The sequence below is a fragment of the Crocodylus siamensis genome, chromosome 8 (assembly GCF_052110815.1).
Source record: "Crocodylus siamensis isolate JL-2025a chromosome 8, ASM5211081v1, whole genome shotgun sequence".
In the NCBI taxonomy this organism is placed as follows: Eukaryota; Metazoa; Chordata; order Crocodylia; family Crocodylidae; genus Crocodylus; species Crocodylus siamensis.
The window spans coordinates 77739730-77762227 of record NC_143402.1 but is presented as its reverse complement, the minus strand read 5'-3'; the positions used below and the strand labels follow the sequence as shown (position 1 = coordinate 77762227).

Sequence of the window (22498 nt, the reverse complement as noted above, 5' to 3'; positions counted from 1 at the left end):
CTCTTCTTTTGAAGCAGCGCTTGTATGCGGAGAGCTTCACGCTGTCCCTCTCTCTGTTGAGGCTGGGAGGCCTGGGACTTGATCTCCTTTGCTCTCCATCTCCGATAGCCTTCTTACAAAGTCTGGTTTCGATTGTGAAAAATAACAAAAAGCCCCTTTTCTGCAGCAAATTCTTTTGGCGCTGCTGAAGCACTGAGCTGGTGGCTGTTCATTAGGCAGCTCTGTGCTGCCCTGCCCCTGCCCATCACTTGGCGGGCAAGGTTTGCCAACATCTCTGCTCTCGGCTGGTCTCTAGGGTCTGCCAAAGCTTCCTTGCCTGAGAGGTTTTTATTGCTGGGGGTAGTGCCGTGGAGCATATGAAAGGGCAGCCGCTCTGTGCCAGCCAGCCAGTGCCTGCGTACAGATCTCCCCTGTGGACACGTGCCCCGATGGTCGCAGGGTAGACCTCGGGGCAGGTGAGATGCTGGCTTGGCTTCCCGATGGGGGTTTCGAGGGGTTTTGGAGGAGCCTGCAGCGTGTTGCAAATTACTTTGAATTTTGGAGCCTGCTGATTGGCTTTCACCGCGTCTTTTCAGGGGAGGGAGAAAAGAGAGGCCTTAAAAAGAAAAATAATAATAATAATGGGGATGGGGGGGCTTCCTTTTTGCCTTGAAAACCCAGAGATTCAGAGCGTCTGAAGTGGAGCTTAGGAGCATAGGATCCCTATTGACCCATGCTCCTCTCCGCCTTCTCTCTTCAGCCCTTGCCATGCCAGCTTTGCACTGGTAGAATAGTTTTGGGTCCTCTTGGCTCATGTTCCTGGTCTTTGGGTTCAAAGGAGCTATTTCAGGCACTGTACATGGCAGTTGTTCACAAGAGTTGCAGACCCCACGTTGGCGTGGCCTGAACCCCTTTCCAAAGGGTGCAAAGCCATGGTGCTTAGGCTCTCAGACATTGCTAGTGATTTTGGATGTCTCCATTGTTGTGCTCTTGGGTTGAGACTTTAAAAGAGGGTTGATATTCAGAGGGCTGAGGTCTTGGTATTTCTGCAGCCCCTTATCACCACCTTGTTGAAAGGACCATCGCAGGGCCTAGATTAAAAGGATGGGCTGGGGTATGGGTGCTAGCCTGGTGTCTGGGAAGCACGAGTTTGGTGCCACGCGTGGCCGGGCGTCTAGGGAAAGCGTGGGCTGCACGCTACTGTCACGTCCGCTCTCTTAGCAGAGGAGACCCCCACCCCAGGGCGCGTCTCCGTGGGCTCTCTGCACCTCGGGTCCCTACCTGCAAATTGTACAGAAGGAAGCTTGCTATCTTGCGGAGGGCTGCACATGAGATCTTCTTCACCTTGGTACTGGGTCTTACTGAGGGGGAGGTATAGGTCCTTGATGTGGGATTTTGCTTAAATAAGACTAGACAGGTTTTGATCAAACCCTTCTGCAGCGGCTCAGCTCCCGGGGCCTGACGCTGTGATGCGTTGTAGCCTCTCTGAAGTGTCTCCACCTTCCCGTCTGCCCTGTCCGGGCTGGGGTTGAGCTCCTTGGCAAAGTAGGAAACCAAAAGGGGTGACTTTAAACAGCAGGAAACTTGGCCAGTCCCATGCAGGCTGGATATGGCTGCAGCGGTGACTTGCAAAGCAGAAGCTACTTCTGAGACCGATCCTTGGCACTGGTGTACTGCTGAAGTCGGAGTCCTCCCTGCTAAGAGTCTGGCTGAGGAAATGAAATGGAGGACCAGACAGACATCGATGGGTCCCTCAAGCTGGTGGGGCTCTCCTTCTGCTGTCTCTGTCTCGGTTCGTGATTTTTCATCTGCTACAGCGTAGGAAGAGTCATCATCTTCAAAGCCCGTGCTCCGGTCTCGTGTCAGCTTGCTGGCGGGGAGCAGAGACCGTGCCTGCTCTGCCGAAAGGGTCCGGGTGGGTAAGGCTCTCCAAACTGAAATCTCTGAATTCATTTAATTCCCAGTGCCTTCTGGAGCATGCCCCGTAGGCCCAGCCAGCCTCTGCTTTTGGTTGCAAGCTTGTCTCCTGTTGCTCAGTCATCCTTGCCAGGGTCCTTTTCTTTTTTGGGCTGGCAGAAATCACTGGGCTGCCGTCCCACATGCAGGCTGGCTCTCAAGATGCCGCATGCTTGCTGCTTAGCAAGGCTTTGCTTGGTTCTGGACTGGCAGCAGGTCACCGTCCTGGGTTTCCCTGTCTTGTTGCTCTGTGTCGGCCAAACAGCGCATGGACGGGAGTTTTCAGTGAGACGCAGCAACGTGGGGATCTTCTGCATTGATCCACGGTTGGGATATGTGAGGCCGGGTATTGGCAGGTGACGCTCCAGGCCGTGGGGAAAGCACGAAACAGCGATGTAAGTCAGGTGCATGGTTTTTAACTTGCTCCGTGACCTGGTACAAGTCACTTCCCTCCAGGTTTTCTTCCCTGCGGGGTTGGTTGAGATTTGGGGTCTCCCAGTAGAGACTGTGTCGTAGCATGGGTAGATGCTGATTGTGGGTGGGGAGGAGGATTTGGTGCCTTTACTGCGAGGCTGCGCTGGACACGACCTCCATCAAGGCCGCACCAGGCATGGAGGAGCAGGACTCTGAGCTGCAGCTGGTGCCAGTGGCAGGGGTGACCTCAGGATATGGGTGTAATGCAGGTAGGCATACCTATACCAGAGCAATTATTAATTGAGCTCACGCAGGTAGCTGTTAATAGGATGTTGGTGTATACATCCAAGGCTTGTTGGTGTCTTTGCTTGCGCTGTGACCACCGGCCGAGGTTGGGGGGCTATGGCTGGATGCATTAGGAAGCCGCCTTCCTTCCCCGACTTGCCACGTGGAGGGAGCCTGGCTGGCAGAACGCCTCCTCCTCTGGCCTTTTGTTCCTCGGCAATCGCCGCAAGTCCGGATCCATCCATCACAGAGTGACAGAAACACTGCGTGACAGCGCGGGGGACTAACAAAGTTATCCCTCCCAGCAGAAGGGCAGAGAAGCCCAGTCAATGCACGAACTTCAGCGGAAAGCAGATTAGCATCGTATTCGGGGGAGGGCCGAATAGACACGCCGCCTACGTGCAGCATGCAACGAGGTGGAAACTGCACTGACTCGAGTCTCCGAACGACGTTCAGGTCCCGGTTGGGCGAGTTCTGGGGCCGGCAGACAGGGGTTGGTGTTGTCGGCTTCCTGGCAGGACCTCTCATCAGGTTTGTAGGCTGGACATACCTTTTTCAGCACGCACAAGACAGGTCTCAAGCCACCTCACGAGACTCCTTTCCTTCCCACTGCTTTCTGTAGTTGAGCGTCTGTGATTCACAGCCCTTGGGGCTGGAGGATGGGTGGGGAGATAACAGATTTTGCTTTTGGATATCCTAGCATGGCTGCACTGACTGGCTGGATAGATGCTAATATAAGTAAGGTGAGGATCTGCCTTTTCTCAGAAGTCTCGCTGGACTCTTTGCTCAAGTAAAGACTGCAGCACTTAGCTGATACGACTGTTGTTTTTTCCTCCTAGCTGCTTGCAAGGACTGGCTGAGCTGGAGGGAGGGTCCCTGTATTTGAGCAGAAGAGTCCTGGGACTTTCTTTCCTGTCACTGTAAGGAAAGGTAGGGGCGGTGGTGCCTTTCGGCTGGGCTCCCACCCACAGAGAGTGTACAGAGGAGGCCTAGGGGGTTAAGTACCTTGTCTTTTAAAGCAAGCCAAGCCAGTTGTTGGAGATCCAGCTGCACCCCCCTCACTTAGCAATGCAGGGTTGGCTTATGGCCCATGCTCTCGTACCCTTCATGTGCCAAGGTAGCTGTTTTCCAGCTGCGTAAATGGTGTTTTTGGCACTTAACGTGGTTGCGATGCTGTTCCATGTGCATTGTGGATATAGGAGCATCCACGCAGCTCAGCAGGCTGCACAAGAGCTGGGCGGATGTGTGCCCACAGAAGTGCATATGCTGGGTGTGTATGGGTCGCACATTTCTGGTGGGCAGCTGTGAGACGCAGCAGGGGCTGGAGAAAGGCCGACATAATGTCTCGCTTGTGGGATGATGGGTCAAGTGCTGTGCGGAGAAACTGGATGCAGGTTCAAAACTTCTTGTGGGGGGAGGGTAGGCCTTGAAACCCGGGTCTTCTGCTCCCCGGGCAATGCTCTAACCACTCTGGGAGTGGGGCTAAAACAAGGAAGGCTTTTTCCGTCTGTTTTCCCCAAACTTATGCTCCGGTAGGTGCATACACAGCCGTGAACTGCCCGTATTTGCTGAGCGTGCGTGGTAGCCCTGTGGTTGCTTACGTGTCCGTGCAGCATGGGTAACAGGATTGCAAGCTGGGTGTCGAAACCAAAACTGCCCTTGGCATGACTGGAGACCTGCAACGTTGGTGCACAAGGGCTAATTGAACTCAACTTGTTGCCGTACATCTGGCCTTTGGGTGCTTTGAAGTTGGGAGCACTTTATGGGCAACAGGAGTTGGGGGATGAGCAAACCGTGGCCCCCATCTTCCTTGGGGAAGTGATGCTTTACCGTTACAAGCCGACCTATTTCTACAGTGCTTTTTCTCCCCCTGTTGCTCATGTTTCCATGTTGCTGGGTTGTTTTTTTTTTGAGGAGGTGGCATTTGAAAGGTAAAGTTTGACAGCTGCATGTAAGTCTAACGTGACAGCTCGCTTGGTTCTGAGGCCCGGCGCACTCAGGTTTACCTGGTCCCATGGGGACCGGTGTCTCCGGCAATAGGCATCTCATTTCTTGCAAAAGAAGAGAGCTTTTTAAATGTAATTGCAGCCGGCTGTGCCGTGCCTCTCCAGACACGTGCTTTTGCTGGGAGAATAAGAGAAGGCGAAGGATTTGCTGCAGCCGGCTCGTGGCTCTGTCGGCAGGCCCGTTTCACGGGGCTTTGAGTGCAACTGCTTCATTGCCCGCTGCTCCTGGTATGAGCAATGGGACGTGGGGCTGTGTCTGGTCCCCACTAGCTGCCTCCTCCTTCCTGCTGCTCCATCTAGCATTATCTCATGTGCAGAAGGACCTAGGAAGCCCCTTCCCATCTTGCTGTTAAAGGGCTTGTCATTCGTGACCACCCTCCTGTTGCTTGCACGCGTCATCCCAGGGTCGCCGAACAACCCCTCTGTGCGAGAGAGCACCCACCCCACAACGAGAGACTGGTTCTGGTCCCTCGTCTCCTCCAGTTGCTTGAGGGCAGCAATGCCCAACCAGAGATCCTTTTAAGGGTGCCACGCAATGCTAGCACTGCTGTGCTACTATAACTCAGAAGAGGAACCCAGAGATTTCACATAGAAGCCCCCCATCGCTTTAAAACTGTCCCGTTTTGGTCTTTCAGAGTCGTTTGCCACAGAAACATGGCTCTGCTTTTCTCCTGTAGTCAAAAACCAAACGAAAACGAAGAGGGGGCATTTTTTTGAGGGGCATCGAGCCTATCAAGGGGTGCCTCGAGTCTGAAATGGTTGAGAACCGCTCCCTTGGACTAATATCCACGTTGTGTTTTTTTTTCTGAAGGAGCTACATCTGGTTCATCCCGGGTGGGATATATCCCGAGGGGGTTGGGCACAAATGAGCTTCTCTGCGTAGCCGAGCAGCTCCAGAAGCAAGCAGCTAGGCAGATTTTATAGATATGTAATGAGGCCAGATCTGCTGAAAGCACTATATTGGGCTGATTATTTTGAATTAATCCAGGCTTCTACATTGGACACTGGGGAGGAGGCGAGTGGAGGCAATGAATAAATTGGCAATTAATTGGTACAATATGGATGTATTAATGCCGCATATTGGCTGAGTATCTGTGGGATCTAGCGTTTCTCTCTCTCTTTTTCTTTTTGTTTCTGATTCACTGTAATTTGGAGAATGCTCTGCTGGGATGATAAGTCTTTTTTTAAAGCCAAATCTTGGCTTTAGGCTCCATTTTGCCCCTAGGAAAGCAGCAGTCAGGGAAGGAATCGTAGGTAAAATGGGTACGTTTTTACCATAACGGTGAGAAAACCTCATCTTGCAGCCTGACTACAATCAGCAAGGTCAAAACCAACTGAAAACCTCCGTGCCCTCCAGCCGGCACAGTTAGCAGTCTTGTGCTGCCCGTGGCAGTGGCTGGTTGTGTAACCGGTCTATGTGGCAGGGGGTCGTGAGCACCCGTTGGTGGTTCAGGAGGTTGGTGGAGGGATGTGGGCCATGGAGGAGGTTAGAAAGGGGAAGGAGCATATGAAGGGTGTGTGAGGGCAGCCCCCGGGTCCTTTTTTGCTGGGTACTACGCTTGGTGTGATACAGCGCCTTCGTTCAGGGCTGTGCGGGGAGGAGAAGACTGAGGACCGACTTTGCAGTAGCTCTTGGCCCACAGCTGGGTCCCCTGCGTGCCTGTTTCTGTCGGTGCCCGCGGATTACGTGCATGGTCTCAAGACTGAAAAAAAGCCTTGCACTTATCCAGACCCAGCAGAAGCAGCATCCTCAGACGCAACGTGCGGCAGCCCCCAAGACAGCTAGTGCTTCTCATAGTTTCGGGGCCTTGAAAATCATAGCAGCTGGTCAGCATCAGGGCCGGTAATACCACGGCATTTGCAGCGCTGCATGCTCCGCCAGCACGGCTTCCAGCATCGGCAGCCCTGAAACTTAGCTAATTAAACTTAACTAATTAAACTGAGCTCCCTTCATTTTCAGCCTTTTAACAGCACCCCTTTGACAGCTGCCTCCCCGTGCAGATGAGCGGGAGGTGGCGTGCTGCAGGACAGCGGCGTCAGCGGGGCAGGATGACGCTGCACACTGAAGCAATGGGTGCGCTTTGTACCGTATTTATGTGCATACTGCCCCCCCCAACCCCCCCAAAACTGCGCGCTGTTTTGGAAAGGGAGGGGAGGAGAGGGAGAATTTTCTTTTTGACCAAACTGTTGAGAATCTGCTGCCTCATTTAAGACGTACCCTCCAGTTTTCACTTGCTATTTTTTGGCGGGGGAGGGGGGAAAGGAAGCGTGCAGTATGACTAAATAATAAAGTGTTTTTATGATGTAAGCACCAGGCAGCAAGTTGGGACCAGCCTTGTGTTGTGCACTTAGACACCCATCGAAGAGCATCATTTGCTTAAGTGGAGTACGCTCGAACCTCTTGGGCTGCGTTGTGCTCATCACACATTGAAACTGGCTTCCCTTGCAATTTTTTTTTTTTTTTTTAAAGCCTTCGTGATTTATTATCTTCAGGGCTGGAATCAGCTTGGCTTATGTTTAATTAAAATAAAGCCAAAGGTTTTACGAAATCTCGGCGCTAGTGGAAACATTGCCATGGATTATTAAAATAGCGAAAGCGGGGGGACACAGACATTTCCTAGCAATATTCGCAGTGTGAACCCTGCGGCATAAGATCATGTCGGTGTTAGCTCGTCTGGTAGCAGGAGCTATAGCAAGACCTCGGGTGGGGGTGGGGGGCAGGCGATGAAACCCAGTCATCGGCTTTGGCTGGCTTTTCGGTGCGAGATGCAGAAAGGAACTGATCTCCATTACTGGGGTAGTGACCCTAGCTACCTTTTCTCTTTTTTTTTGCTTTCATTCCTCATTTTAATAAGCTTAGATGCTGCTGGTAACAAGCGAGCTAGTGTGTTAACAGCAAGGATTTCAGCCTAATGGGGTCCTTCGGAAGCTTTCTCGTATCTGTTTTGTGGGGAAAAATCAGCAAGGGGCTCCTCCGGTTTGCAAGGTCTTCGGTCTCACATAATTGGCATTCCCAGTCCTGCCGCCACAATGATCTGATATGAGGATGGGGCTAATTCCCCCTCGCTGCCCCTTGGAAGGATTATCACGGGCGCATTAAGCCTCCGGAGGATGATCCCACCAAGCGTGTGAGTCACTCTTCCTGACTCGAGTCTGGTTCAGGGAAAGTTGGTGGCTGGGTAGGACTCCCGCTTAATCCTGGCCTCATTTCGTTTGTGTACTTCAGCGATTAGCTCTGTGGGGAAGCCGGCTTTCACGTCACTGCTGGGTTTTTAATGGCCCGGCCACTCTGTTTGTTGTAAAGGTTTAAGACGTTGAAGCGTTTTAGCCTGTGTGATGGCACGTGCTGCTGGGCTGTGACCGCAGCACGCCGTGGGGAGCCCTGCTTCTGCACTGTGGCCATCCAGAAAGCACTGGGGCTCACTGGGCCCTGCTCCACCTCCCGGTTCACAGCTCCAAGCAGGTCTGAATTAGCAAAACGGCGCGTTACGGGAACCAGGAGGCTGCTCCTGCCCTGTGGCCTTGAGCAGATCCAGGGGTAGGTGGGTGGTGAGTTTGCTGAGCTGTGGAGGATGAATTGCATCAGTGCGGGGTGCTCCTTGCTCCCTTGTGCTCACCTGAGCTGTTAAACAGTGAGGAGGGAAAGTCCGGCGGCCTTCGAGGGTTGCACCAAGGGAGGTAGTGCCGGCAGGGAGCTGGAGTTAATTGGTGCTGTTTGCAGCCATCGCTGGTGCAGAAGGAAGGGCTCATGACCTAGCGGGAAGGCTGGGAGCCTCCCCAGTGCAGGTGCCTGGATCGTGGTCGGAGGGCTTTTCCATGGGACGCGCGCGCTAACTCTCCTCGCTCTCCATCCCTCAGGTCATGCTTGCTGCGTCTTACTGGTCGCTCCTGGCGCCTGCCATCGAAATGGTCGAGGACGCCGGGAATTTCGGGGCCTTTGCTTTCATCCCGGTGGCCGTGGGCTTCACCCTGGGAGCAGCTTTCGTCTACTTTGCTGACCTCCTCCTCCCCATGCTGGTGAGTACGTGCCTGGTGCTCTGCTTTCTGCTGCCGCGTGGTCTCTGGGGTTCACGTGCCTCCTGTAGCCGCCTTGCAGCTGGACAGGCCTGCAAGGAGGTGGCACATTGCTTTTGAACCTCTGCCTTGCCCGAGGGGAAGGCTGGTCTCCGTGCTGGGAGGGCAGTGTGGCTGGCGTCCGTCCCTGGCTCTCCATCCCTTCCTGTGGGATTGCTGAGGCCCTTGGCATGACCTAAAGCGGGCCCTGCACCTCTGAAACTTTTTTTTTTACTTTTTCTTGTGTCAAGATTGGAGAAAGGAAGTTACCCAATAATCCCAAGAGAGCATTGGCATTTCCAGGAAAGGAGCATTTACAATCCCCAGAATATATTTTTTAATGCAGGCTGGAGGCTTTTCTAATAGCGAGGGATTTGTGCTGGGAAATCCTGCAGCTGCTTCTGTGGGAGATTGTACTGAATTATCACCCTGGGCCTTTCTGGTCTCCGAAGTCTATGAGCCTGTGAAAGTATGACATACAATAACTGTGAAAACCTGGGTGGGGAGAGCGGTGTCTATACCACTGGCCTGGGCATGCCATGGTACCTGGGATTCAGCCATGCGTTAGCAAACCAGCCAGGGTAGCTCCCTCTTCATTCGTGCTCTAGGGACCTTTGCTGTCCACACCCCACCAGCTTGTGTGCAGAAACCATTTTAAAACCAACCATCCCTTGCCCGTGCTGCCCTTTGCGATCGTCGCCTCCACTGAAGAGGCCCCTCGGCTCTGTTTGGTCAGCTGCGGCAGCTCGTGTTTCCCAACAGAGAAAGCAAACAGTTGCACAGCGTGGCCTGGGAGCACCCCAGCTAGCCCAGGTTTTGCAATGGGAGCGTGGGCGTTTGGGGTTGCATGGGACGTGAGGAGTAAGAGAGACTGCAGGAGGAGGGGGAGGGTATGGGGCACAGTGATACTCCACGTGGAGGTCCCCCTCTGTTTGGGCTGCCCACCTACTGGGACTGGCGCGTGGATGAGCACTGTAGCACGTGGCCGCGCAGGGCTGTCTTGCTGGCTCTCAGCAGGCTGAATGGCATTCGTGTTTCCAAACAGCATGGGGTGAAGCTGGGAGATGCAGTGCCCCGCCGGGTTAATCCACCTGACGCTGCTGAATGCTTGCTTCAAAGCTGCGCTTTTGCCCAAAAAAAGGGAGAAAAATCCCGGCTGACTTCCCAGCGTTGCTTCGAACTCTCCCCTTTGTCGCGAGCTCCTGCTTTTTAAACCCAATTAAAATAACAACAGGAGATTAACTGCGCTTTGGCTTGTAAACAGCATGTTTTCCAGCTCCGCTCAGCACCGCGCTTCCCGTGGTACAGGGAGGCTGGCGGGTCCTTCCCTGCTTTTGCTTCAGGATGCTGTGGTGGGGCTTGCAGTTGCAGTTGCACCCCACCACATCCTTTTCTTGCTTTGGGATGTCACTCTTGCACGGTGACTAGCAGCAACTCTGCAAGGGTCTGGAGAGAGCAACTCCCTCTGCAGTGAAAGGCTATGGGAGAGGCCTTTCTGCTTTCATCCCCTTCTGCGAGCTGGGGGAATGAAGCGCCCCCTCCATCAAAGCCTGAGACTGCAGCTGATGTGCTGCGTTTTGCTTGAGCTGGGGGGTCTCTGCATTTGCATTGAGGTAACCCGGGGGAGCCCCCTTGTTTGTACAGCATGTGGCGCAGAACAAAGATTGATCCGAAGACTGGCTGATGGACGTGATGCTATGGCCCCGTGTCCTCTCTCTCGTGGAGAGTCGGGTGCAGCAGAGACTGGGTGGGCTGTGGAGGATGTGATGGAAGGAGCTTGGAAGTGACCCAGTTAAATGAGTGCAATTTTGGATATTTTGCTTGACAAGTGTAATAGGCTGGATTCTTCCCTGGGGAAACTCTGTTGGCTGCAGCCACTTTACGTAGGGGTGCGTTTGGCTCCGTGCCCCCCTCTCTCCCATTTCTGGGTTCAGCGCTCTCCCACCAAGTGCATTGCTGACTGCCACTCAAGCACCTCCAGCTACTGTTTGGTCACTTCGAATCTATGCTGCTTTTGATTTCCCCTCCTGCAGATTGGCTTGAAAAGAAGATCCAAGAAAAAAAGCAATGCAGTTTCACAATGAAGATGCTAATGGACCAGGGGCCTGTGGGAATTCAGGGGTGGGGTATTAACACGCAAGCGTTTTTGCTGAGAGAAGATGAAAATAAGGATTTATTTATTTATTTTTTTTAATGGGCTGTTCTTCATGTGAAGAGGGCAGTGCTTTGATGTGCCGGACACTTGCTGCTTTGGTATATAGCAACGGGTAGTCTAAACTTCGAATGACTTCTTGATTTGGTGCCTGTGATCCCTTTTTTTTTTTTTTCCGCTGATGGAGAGAGGAGGAATTTCTCTCTCTCACTTGCTCATTTGCCGGCTGTTCAAAGAGGACGGGTATGATTATTAATGATACATACGAAAGCATTTGCTCAACAATGGAGCTTTGTAGGGGTTTTGAAATCCTCGGAGACAAATTGGCTAATGATGCTGAACAGTTTAAGTCATTAAGTTCGTCACAAAGGGAGAAAATCTAATCCGTTGGATTTTTAGCTTTAACTGTTTCCGACTTGAGAGCCTTTGAAAATGTTCGCCGTCAAGTAATAAGGAAATGTGGAGTGTGAGAGACTCTAGGTTGTGTCTGCGCGTGTTTGCATCGAGCGCGGTGGGTCACGGCCTTGCAAGCGAACTGTGACAGCCGCCGTCGCGGGAGCAGGGAGACCCAGCAGCACGGTGGTGGCTCCTCTGGGCTGGATTGTCACCCGTACCTGGGGATCCAGGCTCGCCTTGGTCTTGGCTAGCACCTCCCCACCGCACTGTCCGTGGGGCGCTGGCTTTCCCAGGTGAAGAAGTTCGTTGCAGCGTGCAACTTCTCTTGCTAACTTGGGCCCGTCGCTCCTCATCTAGGAATCCTGCATCCTCCTACGAGCCAACTTCTTTATACAACCCACTGCCAGCATTCATTGCTGCTGCTTACTTCCTCTAAGGAGAGAGATGGAGAGGGCATGGGGCTGGGGACCACAATGCCAGGGCCAGGGTTTGACTGGCCGCGAGCTTCGAGGCTCCGTGCCTCAGTTTCCCTAGCTTCCTGCCTTGGGGAAGTTTTGTCTGTAAAGGGAGAAGAACAAGTGGAGAAAGCAGCCCCAAATGCAGATATCTGTATTGCGGCGGTGTCCAAAAGCCCCAGCTGGAATAGCCTCAATTGTGTTAGACAACACCTGCCCACGCGAGGAGCAGCCCGTGACCTGAAGGGTTTGCAGAAGCATTCGAGATCTGGCGTTAATGCCTGGAGCAGCCGCGCCGGCGCACCGAATATGCCTCCTACAAGCAGGGACCCTTTTGGAAGGGCTCCAAGCAGCACCTGCTGTCAGCAAACAGCTCTGATGTTCTCTCTTTGCAGAAGCAGCAATCAACAAGCCTTTCAGGCGGATGGCCCAGTTTTCGCTGCGCGATGGTTTTTTATCTCGAAGCATAATAGGGGCTGTTCAGGGAAGCAGGGAAAAGGGAGAGGTGTCTGTTTCTGATTGTTATTCTAACCACACTGGCTTGAAGGGGAGAAAAACAACCCAAGACGCTGAGCTAGATAAACATGCTGGTAGGCAGGATGCCGACGCACACCAGGCTGCCCCGAAAGGATCATCTAGCCTTGCTGAGAGAATCGCCTCCGAGCCCTGTGGCGGAGCCTGTGCACGTCCGCGGGCCATCCTAGCACCCAACCAGGGAAACGTCTCGTGGCTTTGCCATCTCTTTCATGTTTCCAGTAATAAACCCATGTATGGCAATGCTTTCCGACTGCATTTATTGGAGAGCTGTCAGAGCCTCACGGCACAGGGTTCCTGTTCTGCTTCCCTGTCTTTGAACCGTAGCCCTCAGGCTGAAATAATGTTTTCTCAACTCCTTTTCCCCTGGGAATGAGATCTATAGTGAGGAGCTTGCAATCAGTATGTAAGGAAACTGGAGGGGAAACCATGATGGTGACAAAGGTCCGCCTTTGGGGGGAACAAGTTGAAGGCCCCAGGTCTGTTTAATTTGAAGGGAGGCAGATTAAAGCAGCGGGGACGTGATACGAGCTTTCCAGTAGTTGAAAGAAGACGGAGGGATGTTGCTCTGCCTTGCTGCAGGGGACAGGAGCTGGGGCAATGGGTTCAAGCTGCAGCAAAGCTGATTTAGATCAAACACCAGGAAAAATGGGGCCTGGGAGAGCCGTAGCACAGTGGGACGAGCTGCCCGGCGACCTGGTTGTATTTCCCTCCTTGGAGGTTTTTGTGGGGAAAAGCTGGATCGGCTGCAGTCTGGGGCGATTGGGGGATATCCCCATGCTCATTGTGGATTGAACTGTCGGCTTCAGCCAGGAGAGACTCGGGTCACAGCAGTGGTCAGGAGAGGAGCAGAAACATGTTCAATCCAGGCCAAAACTGGCTTTTGCCCTGCTGTGTGCTGTTGGCTTTATTAGCCCTGCCAGGCACTGACCACGGTGCTGGTATAGGAATTTCGGGCTGAGAACCAGCGACTCGGTCTTTGCCTCCCGCCAGCATCGACGGCAGCTGCAGGCAACCAGATCCTTGGAAGAAGTCAAGGTCTACTTTTTTTTCAGTGCCTAAATCTGGTTTTGGTCGGGCTGAGTGGGGGAGGACTTGGGTGAGAAGGGCTAAAAGCAAGGCGGTGCAGCAGTCCGAGGGGGCCTGTGCGATTCGGAGCTGGAGCCCGGTGTGGGAGTGGGGATCCCGGGCTCTCCTGGGAGTGGGGGGAAGCAGAGGCAGGGACCTGCACCCGGGTGTTTGGGCTCGGCTCTTTGCACCAACTATGGCGTGTCCCCAAAGAGCTGACCTGTAAACCTGGAGCAACTGCAGCCTGATTTGCTTTGCTGCTCAGGCCCGTAGGCTGATTGAAATGGCTGATTGTTTGGAAATTGGTTGCAACTGCAACCGGTGGCTAATTGGTTGCACTTTCCATAGGTGTAGTGGGAACCTGTCTACATTCAGCTTCCTTCTAGGACAGCTTGCGAGGCCCTTCCTCCTGGATCAGAAAGCCTTGTGCTGTCAGCTGTCTCTTCTCCCCATCAGCACCGGTGCAAAGCAGTCGAGTTCCCTCTCCGTCTTCTCTTGATGTGCACGGCTCAAAGCAGAAGGAGGCCTTTTGAGCGGGCCGTACTCTCCATACAGCTTGCACCCAACACAGTGCACCCAGCTTCCTTATCCTTTCCAGGCTCCTTGCTCTGAACGTCGTGTAGAGTTAAGCGACCTTAATAGCAAAGGCTCCTGGCCCTGGGTGGGGGAAAGGGGCTGAAAGGGAGGGTGAGAGGAGAAAGTAGATTTGCTTTAATGAAAAACCAAGCCTTGCAAAAAGAGCCTGGTGGGTGGTGTGCGCCTCCCCACCCACAGCTAGAGTACACAGTGTGTGCCTGGGTGCATCTGCCTCCTGTTTGCTCCGTGATTCTTCCCACACCCTGAGGACGTAACATGCTCTGTGTGTGCAGGGGGAAGGGGACGACTAACAGGATAACAAGGCTTAATCTATTCGATTCCTCTACCTTTGGGTCTTGCATTGCTATTACTCTTCTCTCTGTGTGTTAAAATCCAGCCTGTCCCCAGCCTCCTGAAAGGGCGATGCCCTCTGCAAAGGCAGCGCCCGACGTCGCTGCGTCGTCAGCCCACGGCAAGATTTCTTGGTGCCCGTATTTTTTTTTCAGGGTTTTGCTTGCTCTGATCTATTTTGCAGTGCAAAGATGCCATCGCTCGGGAGTGGCAGGGGGAGGGTTGGACAGCCATGGACTTGCGCTGCCTCTAAAGACGAACGAAAGAATTGGCAGGACCTGAGAGAGGCTTTGGGTGTGTGCGGATGATCTTAAAGGACAGCCAGAAGTTCATTTCCAATGCTGCGTCGGAGCCAGCGTGTCATTATTCAGGGAGATCCAAGAGCCTGTCGATGTTTTCCAGCATAAAACATGATTGTAGGGGAAAGGGCTTTGGAGAGGCACGGCTCTAAGTCCATCATGTGAATCCCAGAGGACTGAATTTTCTTTGTCAGCACAAGCACGGAGTATGGGGTAAATCAATACGGCCGTTTCTGAATGGCGGACCACCCTTTGCTGTTTATTTTAGAGCTGTTTGCTTGAGCAGGAGATCAGAGGATGGGGGGAGAGCAGAGGCACAGACCCAGGCATCCGTCTTTCTCTCTCTCTCTCGCTTTGTGGAACATTGTCAAGGCAATTTTGAATTTCCTGCCTGCTCCTGTGCCTTTCCGACCTGCTCCTGGCATCTCTCAAGCTGTAAATTGCAATTGCATAACGATTTTAATTAGCCAGCGCAAGTGCAGCAGGCCGAAGATGCAAGACATGGGGCATGGCACGAGAGGAAAGCTTGTTTGTGTGAGCAGGCAGGGGCACAGTTAACCTCCCTGGAATGCAATAATATTTGACAGTCACGTTGCTTTTCATCTTCTGAGCAGCTTCTCGAACCTTTCCAAGGCATTTTGCCTTTATGCCTCCCTCCTGGGAGCATGAAGTCCCTGAGTCAGTCGGATATTTGGTTTACACTGTGATGTTTTTCCATACACTTCAGCCAACAAGTACAGAGTCGGGGATGTGTGCATTTGGGAGGACTTGCAGAAGCGAGGGCAAAACTGGATTAACATGAGAATTTGTCCTGGGTACCAATGTGTCAGAACGAGCTTCAACCGATCTGGGCCCAAAAACATCCCAGGAAAGCGCGTGTGTATGTGTGAGTTCACATTTCTAGGAAGAAGCCACAGAGCAGAGGAATTGCAAGGGTAAATCTCAAGCTATTAGTAGAAGCTGTGCTCTCAAGGAGAGAGAAGGGCCTGAAGGATAGACCTGCTCTTTGTTCTAGCATGGTGGTGTCTTCAGTGTCAGAAGAAAGCCACACGTGATCTTTACTGTTGTCCCAAATGTGGAACAAGACCATGTGTCCACGTGCAGCAGGTCACAACTTGCTTATCAGACTTCTATAAGTGCAACCAGGATAGAGACTTAAGACTGACTAGAAACTTAAGACATGATTGCAAGCACCTCGGGACTCAGCAAGGGGCTTGTTCATTAGCACTGGAGTTGCTTGGGTCGTGTACTTGGGTCACTGGTTGCTTGGGTCTTGTATTTGGGTTCTTGTATTCAGGTCACTGGATGGTCTGTTACAATATACCCCTGATGTGCAGTGGTCCCCGGGTAATGTGATGCAGCTCAAGAGACCTGCCTGATGGAAGAGCATATTCACAGAGGGGCATGTTGCTCCTAAGAAACAAGTTGTTAAGCTGTAGGGCTCTTAATATGACTCTCACGAAGTTTGTGTTCAGCTGGAAATGGTGGGTTAATTGTTCCAGGAAGATGTAAAGGTTCACCTGGGTTCAGCCTGTGCATTTATCTGTAACGGGGATGAAGTTTTCTCTTGTGCAGTTCTGCATGCCTGCAAGGCATATGCCCATTAACAGCTTCCATTTTTAATTCTCTGTTTCCTGTTCAGCTGCGGGTCCTGGAAAGAGCTAATTAGTTTCGCATTCCATGTGCATCTGCGCTTCTGGGTTTATTAAAGTCTTCAGCCCAGGCCTGCAGCCCCTGCCGAGGTGGTTTTGGAGACCCGGGTTTGAGACCAACTAGGGTATTCCATCAGATCGAACAGGCTCCGTTGTGCATCGGGACAGCTGCCCCTTAGGAAATGAGTAACCACAAGGATTATAATGAGCGTGTGTTTCTGTGGACTCTTCCATCTAATGTGAATCTTCTGCTTTTTAAGTTCAAAAGGCTCCGAGTTGATAGAAAACGTGGTTCCTCCAGAATTAATTGAAGCCGTCATATAAAAGGGATGGGTTAGCGCTTGGGCTGGAGAAATCTGGGGGAGGACAGAAGCGGTGCTGTCAGCCGGTGCTGAACAAATAGCCTGCGATGAGTGGGCTCGAGCGTTTCATGGGCAATTTTGTAAGATAAGGCCCTGACGCAAGGAGCAAACATTGCACGTTGAAAATGGATGGCCGTGTCACGGGGTGGGCACGGATGGCACTCTTAAAGGAACAGCAGGGGGGAGTCCTGTCCGCAGCCCAGAGCCACGGAGCAGTCTGTCGTAATTAGGGCTTTATCTAGTCCTGCTAACCCATAACAGCAACCAGAGCTGATCTGCTGTCTCCAAACACCGTGCCCCGGGTTTAAGGGTTGCTCTGCTCTGATCAGGAATATACTTTTGAACCTTGGCACCTTCTTTGTCCTGCAAGTGACCGTGGAGGGGGCCACGGGGGCAGCCTGCTCCAGGTTATCCAGGCAGAGGCAGAGCGGTCAGCGTGACCAGCTGCATCCCGGTTCTGGGGTGACTTCGAAGTAGAAACAGAAGTGACCAGCTTGAGGCACCTCTGCCTTTCTGCTGAGGCTCCTCCCAGCACGCATGCTTTCTGTGCAGTATTTGGCCATTAGCTGCTGGCTGCAAGTGGCCACGCTGCAGGTGGGCTCAAGGGTGTCTGCTGGTGCCAGATTCACTTGTGTGCCGTGTCTGCTTTGGGCTACGACCCCCTTTCTGAGCTCCAGCTGCAGAGATTGAGCCTCTATCTGTAAGCACTGGGACTTGCGCTGGGTTGCATTCCCAGGTCCTCGCCGCTGAGCTGCTCTTTGTTGACGCGTCTACATATTCATTAAACCTCTTTAAGTAATGTGCATTAAATCTAGAAAAACACACACTAGCCTATTTTAATGCATATTAGCTCAAAAGCACTTTTTGCGGGGGCACTTTGATGCGCATTAAAATAGGCTAATGTGCATTACAGTGCACATGTAGATGCGCCTTGTTTTTCCACCAGTGAGCAAGTAGGAGGAGGCATGGTCTGTCCTGGGTAGGTGGGAGAAGAGAACCACTTACGTGTGAGGCCTACAGCGGATCTTCAGCTTGCATGTAAGTACGGTTCAGGCTTAAGCACAACCCTTGTGTGGGTGGAAAGCAGCGCTACGTACAGGCCGGAGCATTTTGTCTCTGGGGATGGGAAGTAAAATGGGGGCAACACCCCTTTAAAAACCCCAGTCACTTCTCCGGTGAAGAAATGCCCATAGCCAGATCCCTATTGAGATTGCATTCCCAGGGGTGCTCGCAGAGAAAACATCCTCCCATCCACCAGCTCAGTCGAGCGGATCAGTAAATATTACTTCGCTCTCCACATTTTGTTCTTTATGTCCATAGATCACACGTGCTATGCCATGTGTTGGTTTCCCGGATAAATCGGGGAAGTGCCCAAGCCCACACCTCTTCCCGCTGCTACATCCAGGGAAAGACGAGACCACTTGTCAAGCACATTTCCATGATGGCACTCTTATTTTTTTAAAACCTCAGAAGTGGCTCAGGGAATGAAAACTTGTCATATTCCTGTCACCAGCATCACAGATGTCATTGTGACTTCTTTTTTTTTTTGTATCGCTAGATCTGCTTAGATAGAGAGATGCTAGTAACTGGAGTGCATCTTGATGTGCTGTATGTGCGCGTCGAGCTTGAGCTAAGTGCGTGCCATCGTGGAGCTTCGCAGCGGAAAAAAGGAAAGCGGAAAACAATGGGCAAGAGGGATCCTGTTCGTATTCCAGCGTGCGCGAGTCTGAACTCTGGCCCCACATCCGTGATGCGATTCGTTCTGGTTTCCCCTTCTCCTCTGGGATGAGCAAAGAGCGGCCGTGCTGCTTGGTGTCTCCAGAAGCAGGATGAGGAAACTGGGAAGTCGGAGTCCGCTCCGATCCCTGCCTAACTGGAGTTTTGCTTTCCAGCCTGGATCCTTCCTTCAAGCACAAACCTTCTGCACCCTGCAGCGGGGCGGCTGCAGTGCTTGCACTCGAGTGCCTGCACTGGCTACGTGTGCGTCTCTGAGGGCCAGAGTGGTGTGAGCCCCCGGGTCTTCTGAAACAAGCTGGGGGTGTTTCAGGATGACCCCTCCATAGTAGTAGGGTCTTGATGGCAGAGGGAAAAGGGCAAGAGCTGCATCTGGGTATTGCATCCTGCCTCGGCAGCCCCTGGATGCTGGGGATGCTGCCAGGCCATGCGCACCCACTCCCTGAAGCCAGCTTGGGGTCCCACGCGAAGGTTGCTTGCCCTACTTCTGGTCTGAGGAGTGGGTGCAATCCATGTCCGTACCCAGCATAGACGTATCCCAAGCTCCTGCCTTGCTTAGGCGCTTCTGAGCTTGGCAAAGTCAACCGGAGCCTCTGCATTGGTTTCCAGGGGCTTTGAGCTGGGTGCGTAGCAAAGAGCCTCCCCTGGAGAGGGGACTGTTTAAGCCGTGCGCGGTCACGTCCCCCCTGGAGGACTGACCCGCTTATTTGGAGCAGCTGGATGCAGCCCCGTGTGTCCCCTGGCGCGCGGAGCGCTATCGACAGTTCTTCAGCTTCCCTTTGATCCCAGGCTGCGTGGAAACTCAAAGGCGCGTTCCCAGCCCCAATGAAAGCAGGCCCGCCATGAAACCTAAACCTGCCATTAGAGTGACAGTGACAAAAGTGAGTCAGATTGCAAGCAGAAGGGTGGTGAACATGTCAATGAAAGGAAAATTGCTTTTATGTAGATCACTGAAAATAGAGAGATATAAAAACTCAGCGGAGTGTCAGCTCGCTATCAAAGGAAACCGTGAATCATCCTGGCTCCTGACATGCTGTTGGTTTTTGAAGGTTTGTTCTAAAGAGCCGGCATTCATGCATATTTTATACGCTTCCTTTTAGACTCGGCAGCAAGCGCTTTAAAGTCAGTCCCGCCCTCACTCTGGGCTTGTGCCTGCTTAGCTGGCTTGCTGAGGATGCGGGAGAAGGATGGCTCTCATTTTAGAGCGTCAGCCCGGCACTTGGGAGTCCCAGATTTGCTTTGCCACAAATCACCTTCATCACCTTGGGCAAGTTGCTTAGCCTCAGGCTTTGCAAAGGGAACCTAGCTTGTGTGCGGTTCCATGAGTTAAGTGCTTTTATATAAGATCAGGGTCTCTTTCCTGTTGTCACATGGAGATAATGGCATGGTCTTACCTTTATAGGGGTGCTGGGAGGGTAAATACCCTAAAAATTGCTGCTCAGACCTTACCGTCATGGTAAAGCATCTTCATCTCAGTGAAGCTGGTCCCTGCCCTGAAGAGCTTGCAGAGGTGATGAGTTGGCTTTTAATGCGAAGGCTAATCCAGTACTAAAGGCAGTTGTTTGGTGTAGACAGCCTGCTGTGCGAGTTCCTTGCACGTTTTCATTGTGCAGCTCCAGGCGCGCAGTCACAGCTGCTAGTGTGATGACTTGAATGGTGCTGCTCGAGTACCCTGTATGAGGCAGGGAGCTCTGCCCCATAGGGAAAATTTTCTCATGGGAAGGGTGGTGAAGCACTGGACAAGGCGACCGAGAGGCGGTGCAGTCTCCATCCTTGGAGGTTTTGAAGCCCCGGGTAGGCAAAGCCGTGGCTGGGATGATGGAGATGGGGTGGTCCTGCTTGGAGCAGGGGGCTGGACTAGATGGGACCTCCTGAGGTCCCTCCCCACCCTCGTTTTCTACAATGACGTGAAGTGCAAGTCTTTTTGGCTTTGCCTTGGCTGCTCCAGCTGCCGTTTTTCCAAGGTAGCAAATTGCTGTAACGACGAGGCCTTTGGCCGTATACCCCTGGCCTCGATGAGCTTGCCCCCGACCGAAACTACAGGCATTTGGTCTTCCCTGCGTGTTTACCACAAGACAGCTGATGCCTGCTATTTGTCCTGGGAGAATAAGGCTGCCTTTTATTTAACAGAGAAGACAGGTTCTATAATAAGGACCTGAAGCCTGGCTCTGAACGGGACATGAGTAAGTCATGATACACCTGGCTGGAGAGCATTATCCCTTCAGGAAGTACCAGCTGTGCTGGTTCGTGCACATGTTTTGATCACCCATTTGTCACAAATCTCAAATAAAATAGGCCATTTTAACCCCAGATTTTTAAGTCTTGCCCCCCGCCCTTTCTGTCTTTCCCTTCCTGCCCCTTTTATTCCAAAATGAAACTTTTTTACGTAGGCGTGCAGACAAAGTGTCCTGTTCTTCTGACTTGCACTGGAGCAAATCGCAGACAAGGAGGGTTGGCAGGGACCTCAGGAGGTCACATCTTGTCCAGCCCCCTGTTCAAAACAGGACGAGCCCCAACTACATCATCCCAGCCGAATGAGGTGTAAGTTGATGAAAGTGGATGGCATTTTTTACCCAAGTACTCATAAAGCTGGCGTGGGCAAGAAGAGGCCCAGAGCCATCCTCCGAGCCGATGGTGAAGCGCTGCCGACGAAGGAATTTGGCGTGCACGTTTAAACCCAAGCACGTTGCTTACCCGGAAGGTGGAATGGGCTGTAAATGCATGTGGCCTTGACCTTGATGTTTCCTTGCCCAACCTGAGAGAGGAGGGCAGGAAAAAAACACATGCAGTTATAACGACGTTGAGTTAGTCACAGTCCCTCCTACTAGTATTTGGTCGTGGTGTTAGTTGGCTAGGTAAAGAAGTGGCTGCTTCCAGCATATGATTTATCTGCTGCTTTTACTGATAGACGCCTGTATGCTATTATGTGTTAACCATTTAGAAAAACGGTTGCATCTAAAGCCCAAAGCCTAGAGTGCAAGAGAAGTGATGCCCTGGATCACATGCAACAGCGGCGTCTCCCTTCTTCAGCTCATTGCATGCCTGGGCACCGCTGGTAGACATCGAACTCCTTGCTCTGTGCAGGGAAGTGATCCTTGCAGCGAAGGTGCCGGAGGCAATGCGGGTGCTCTCGGGCACAGCCCGTCTTGGGGGAATGGCTGGGGCTGGATTGGAGCCTGTAGCCCTTTAGAATAAATTTAATGAAATGACTTTATTTATTCCAGGCAGCACCGCCTGTCTGAGTTACTAGAGCGAAGGCACAGGAAGCGCAGTAGCTCTCCTTAATGAACCCGGAGGCCTGATTAGTTTCGTGGCGCTGGAAGCCGTAGGGTGAAGAGACCCAGGAATCAGTAATTAAAGAGCTCGGGTCAGGAAAGCAGCTGGGATTCAGTCGGGAGGAGGAAGGCAGGCGCATCCTAATCGCACTCGAGATGCTGCCAGGGCAGAGCAAAGGGCCGGCTTCAGGCAGCAAGTGGGTTTGAGACAAATCATGGTCACGGGACAATGGGTGGGAATGCTAGCTGGAAGTAGATGGGCAGTCCTTTAAATGTAGGTAAATACGTATTTCCTTCTGCATTTTTGAAGCATGTACAACCATTGCTGTCTCGACCCCCCTGTAATAATAGCACTGTCTGTCCTCGCTTTGCTGAGCCTCAGATAAAGGCAAGAGAAGGGCCACGATGCAGGGTTAGCTAGGTAAAGAAGTGGCTGCTTCCAGCATATGATTTATCTGCTGCTTTTGGAAGGGCCACGATGCAGGGTTTATCCTTATTCTAGGGGAGAGGAGGGAGGGTGGTTGCATTGCGCATTGCCCATGTGCTTCCTGCAGTCCCCCCTCTTCAGACCTTGGTTTTCGGTCCTCGTGATGCACACTAGGTAGCGTGATGGCATGTGAGGAGGTGGCGCAGGTGAGAAATGGTCATCAGATCAAATGGGATTAGTGGGCTCCTTTTCCAAGGGATATGTTGCCTTCTGGGGCACCTCAGACTGGTCTGTGTTGTCCCCCTGCACCCTTCTCTTGCCCACAAGAGGAAGGGTTTATCTCGTTAGGTATCTCTGTGCTTTTTTGGCAGCAGAAATCGTTTGAGAAAGAAGAAGGGACTTGGCAGCAAACTCCTAAGCTTGGGATTTCAGTCCATTCCTCTGGCACGTCATGGGGCAGTTGACAACCCCAGTAACGGTCTTGGCCCTTTGTTTCCCAGCGAGCCAGTTGATAGCCAGGGAAG

The 22498-nt window shown here is 52.5% G+C and overlaps 1 protein-coding gene across 3 annotated transcripts in view; it reads left to right on the top strand.

The window, feature by feature from the left end:
• SLC39A11 (solute carrier family 39 member 11) overlaps nt 1-22498 on the top strand; it is a 319790-nt gene that overhangs the window by 7977 nt on the left and 289315 nt on the right. For all 3 annotated transcript variants that reach the window (XM_090061273.1, XM_090061271.1, XM_090061272.1), the window contains exon 5: nt 8499-8657. In XM_090061273.1, coding sequence (XP_089917399.1) covers nt 8499-8657 — 159 coding nt within the window. The remainder of the gene's footprint in view (nt 1-8498; nt 8658-22498) is intronic.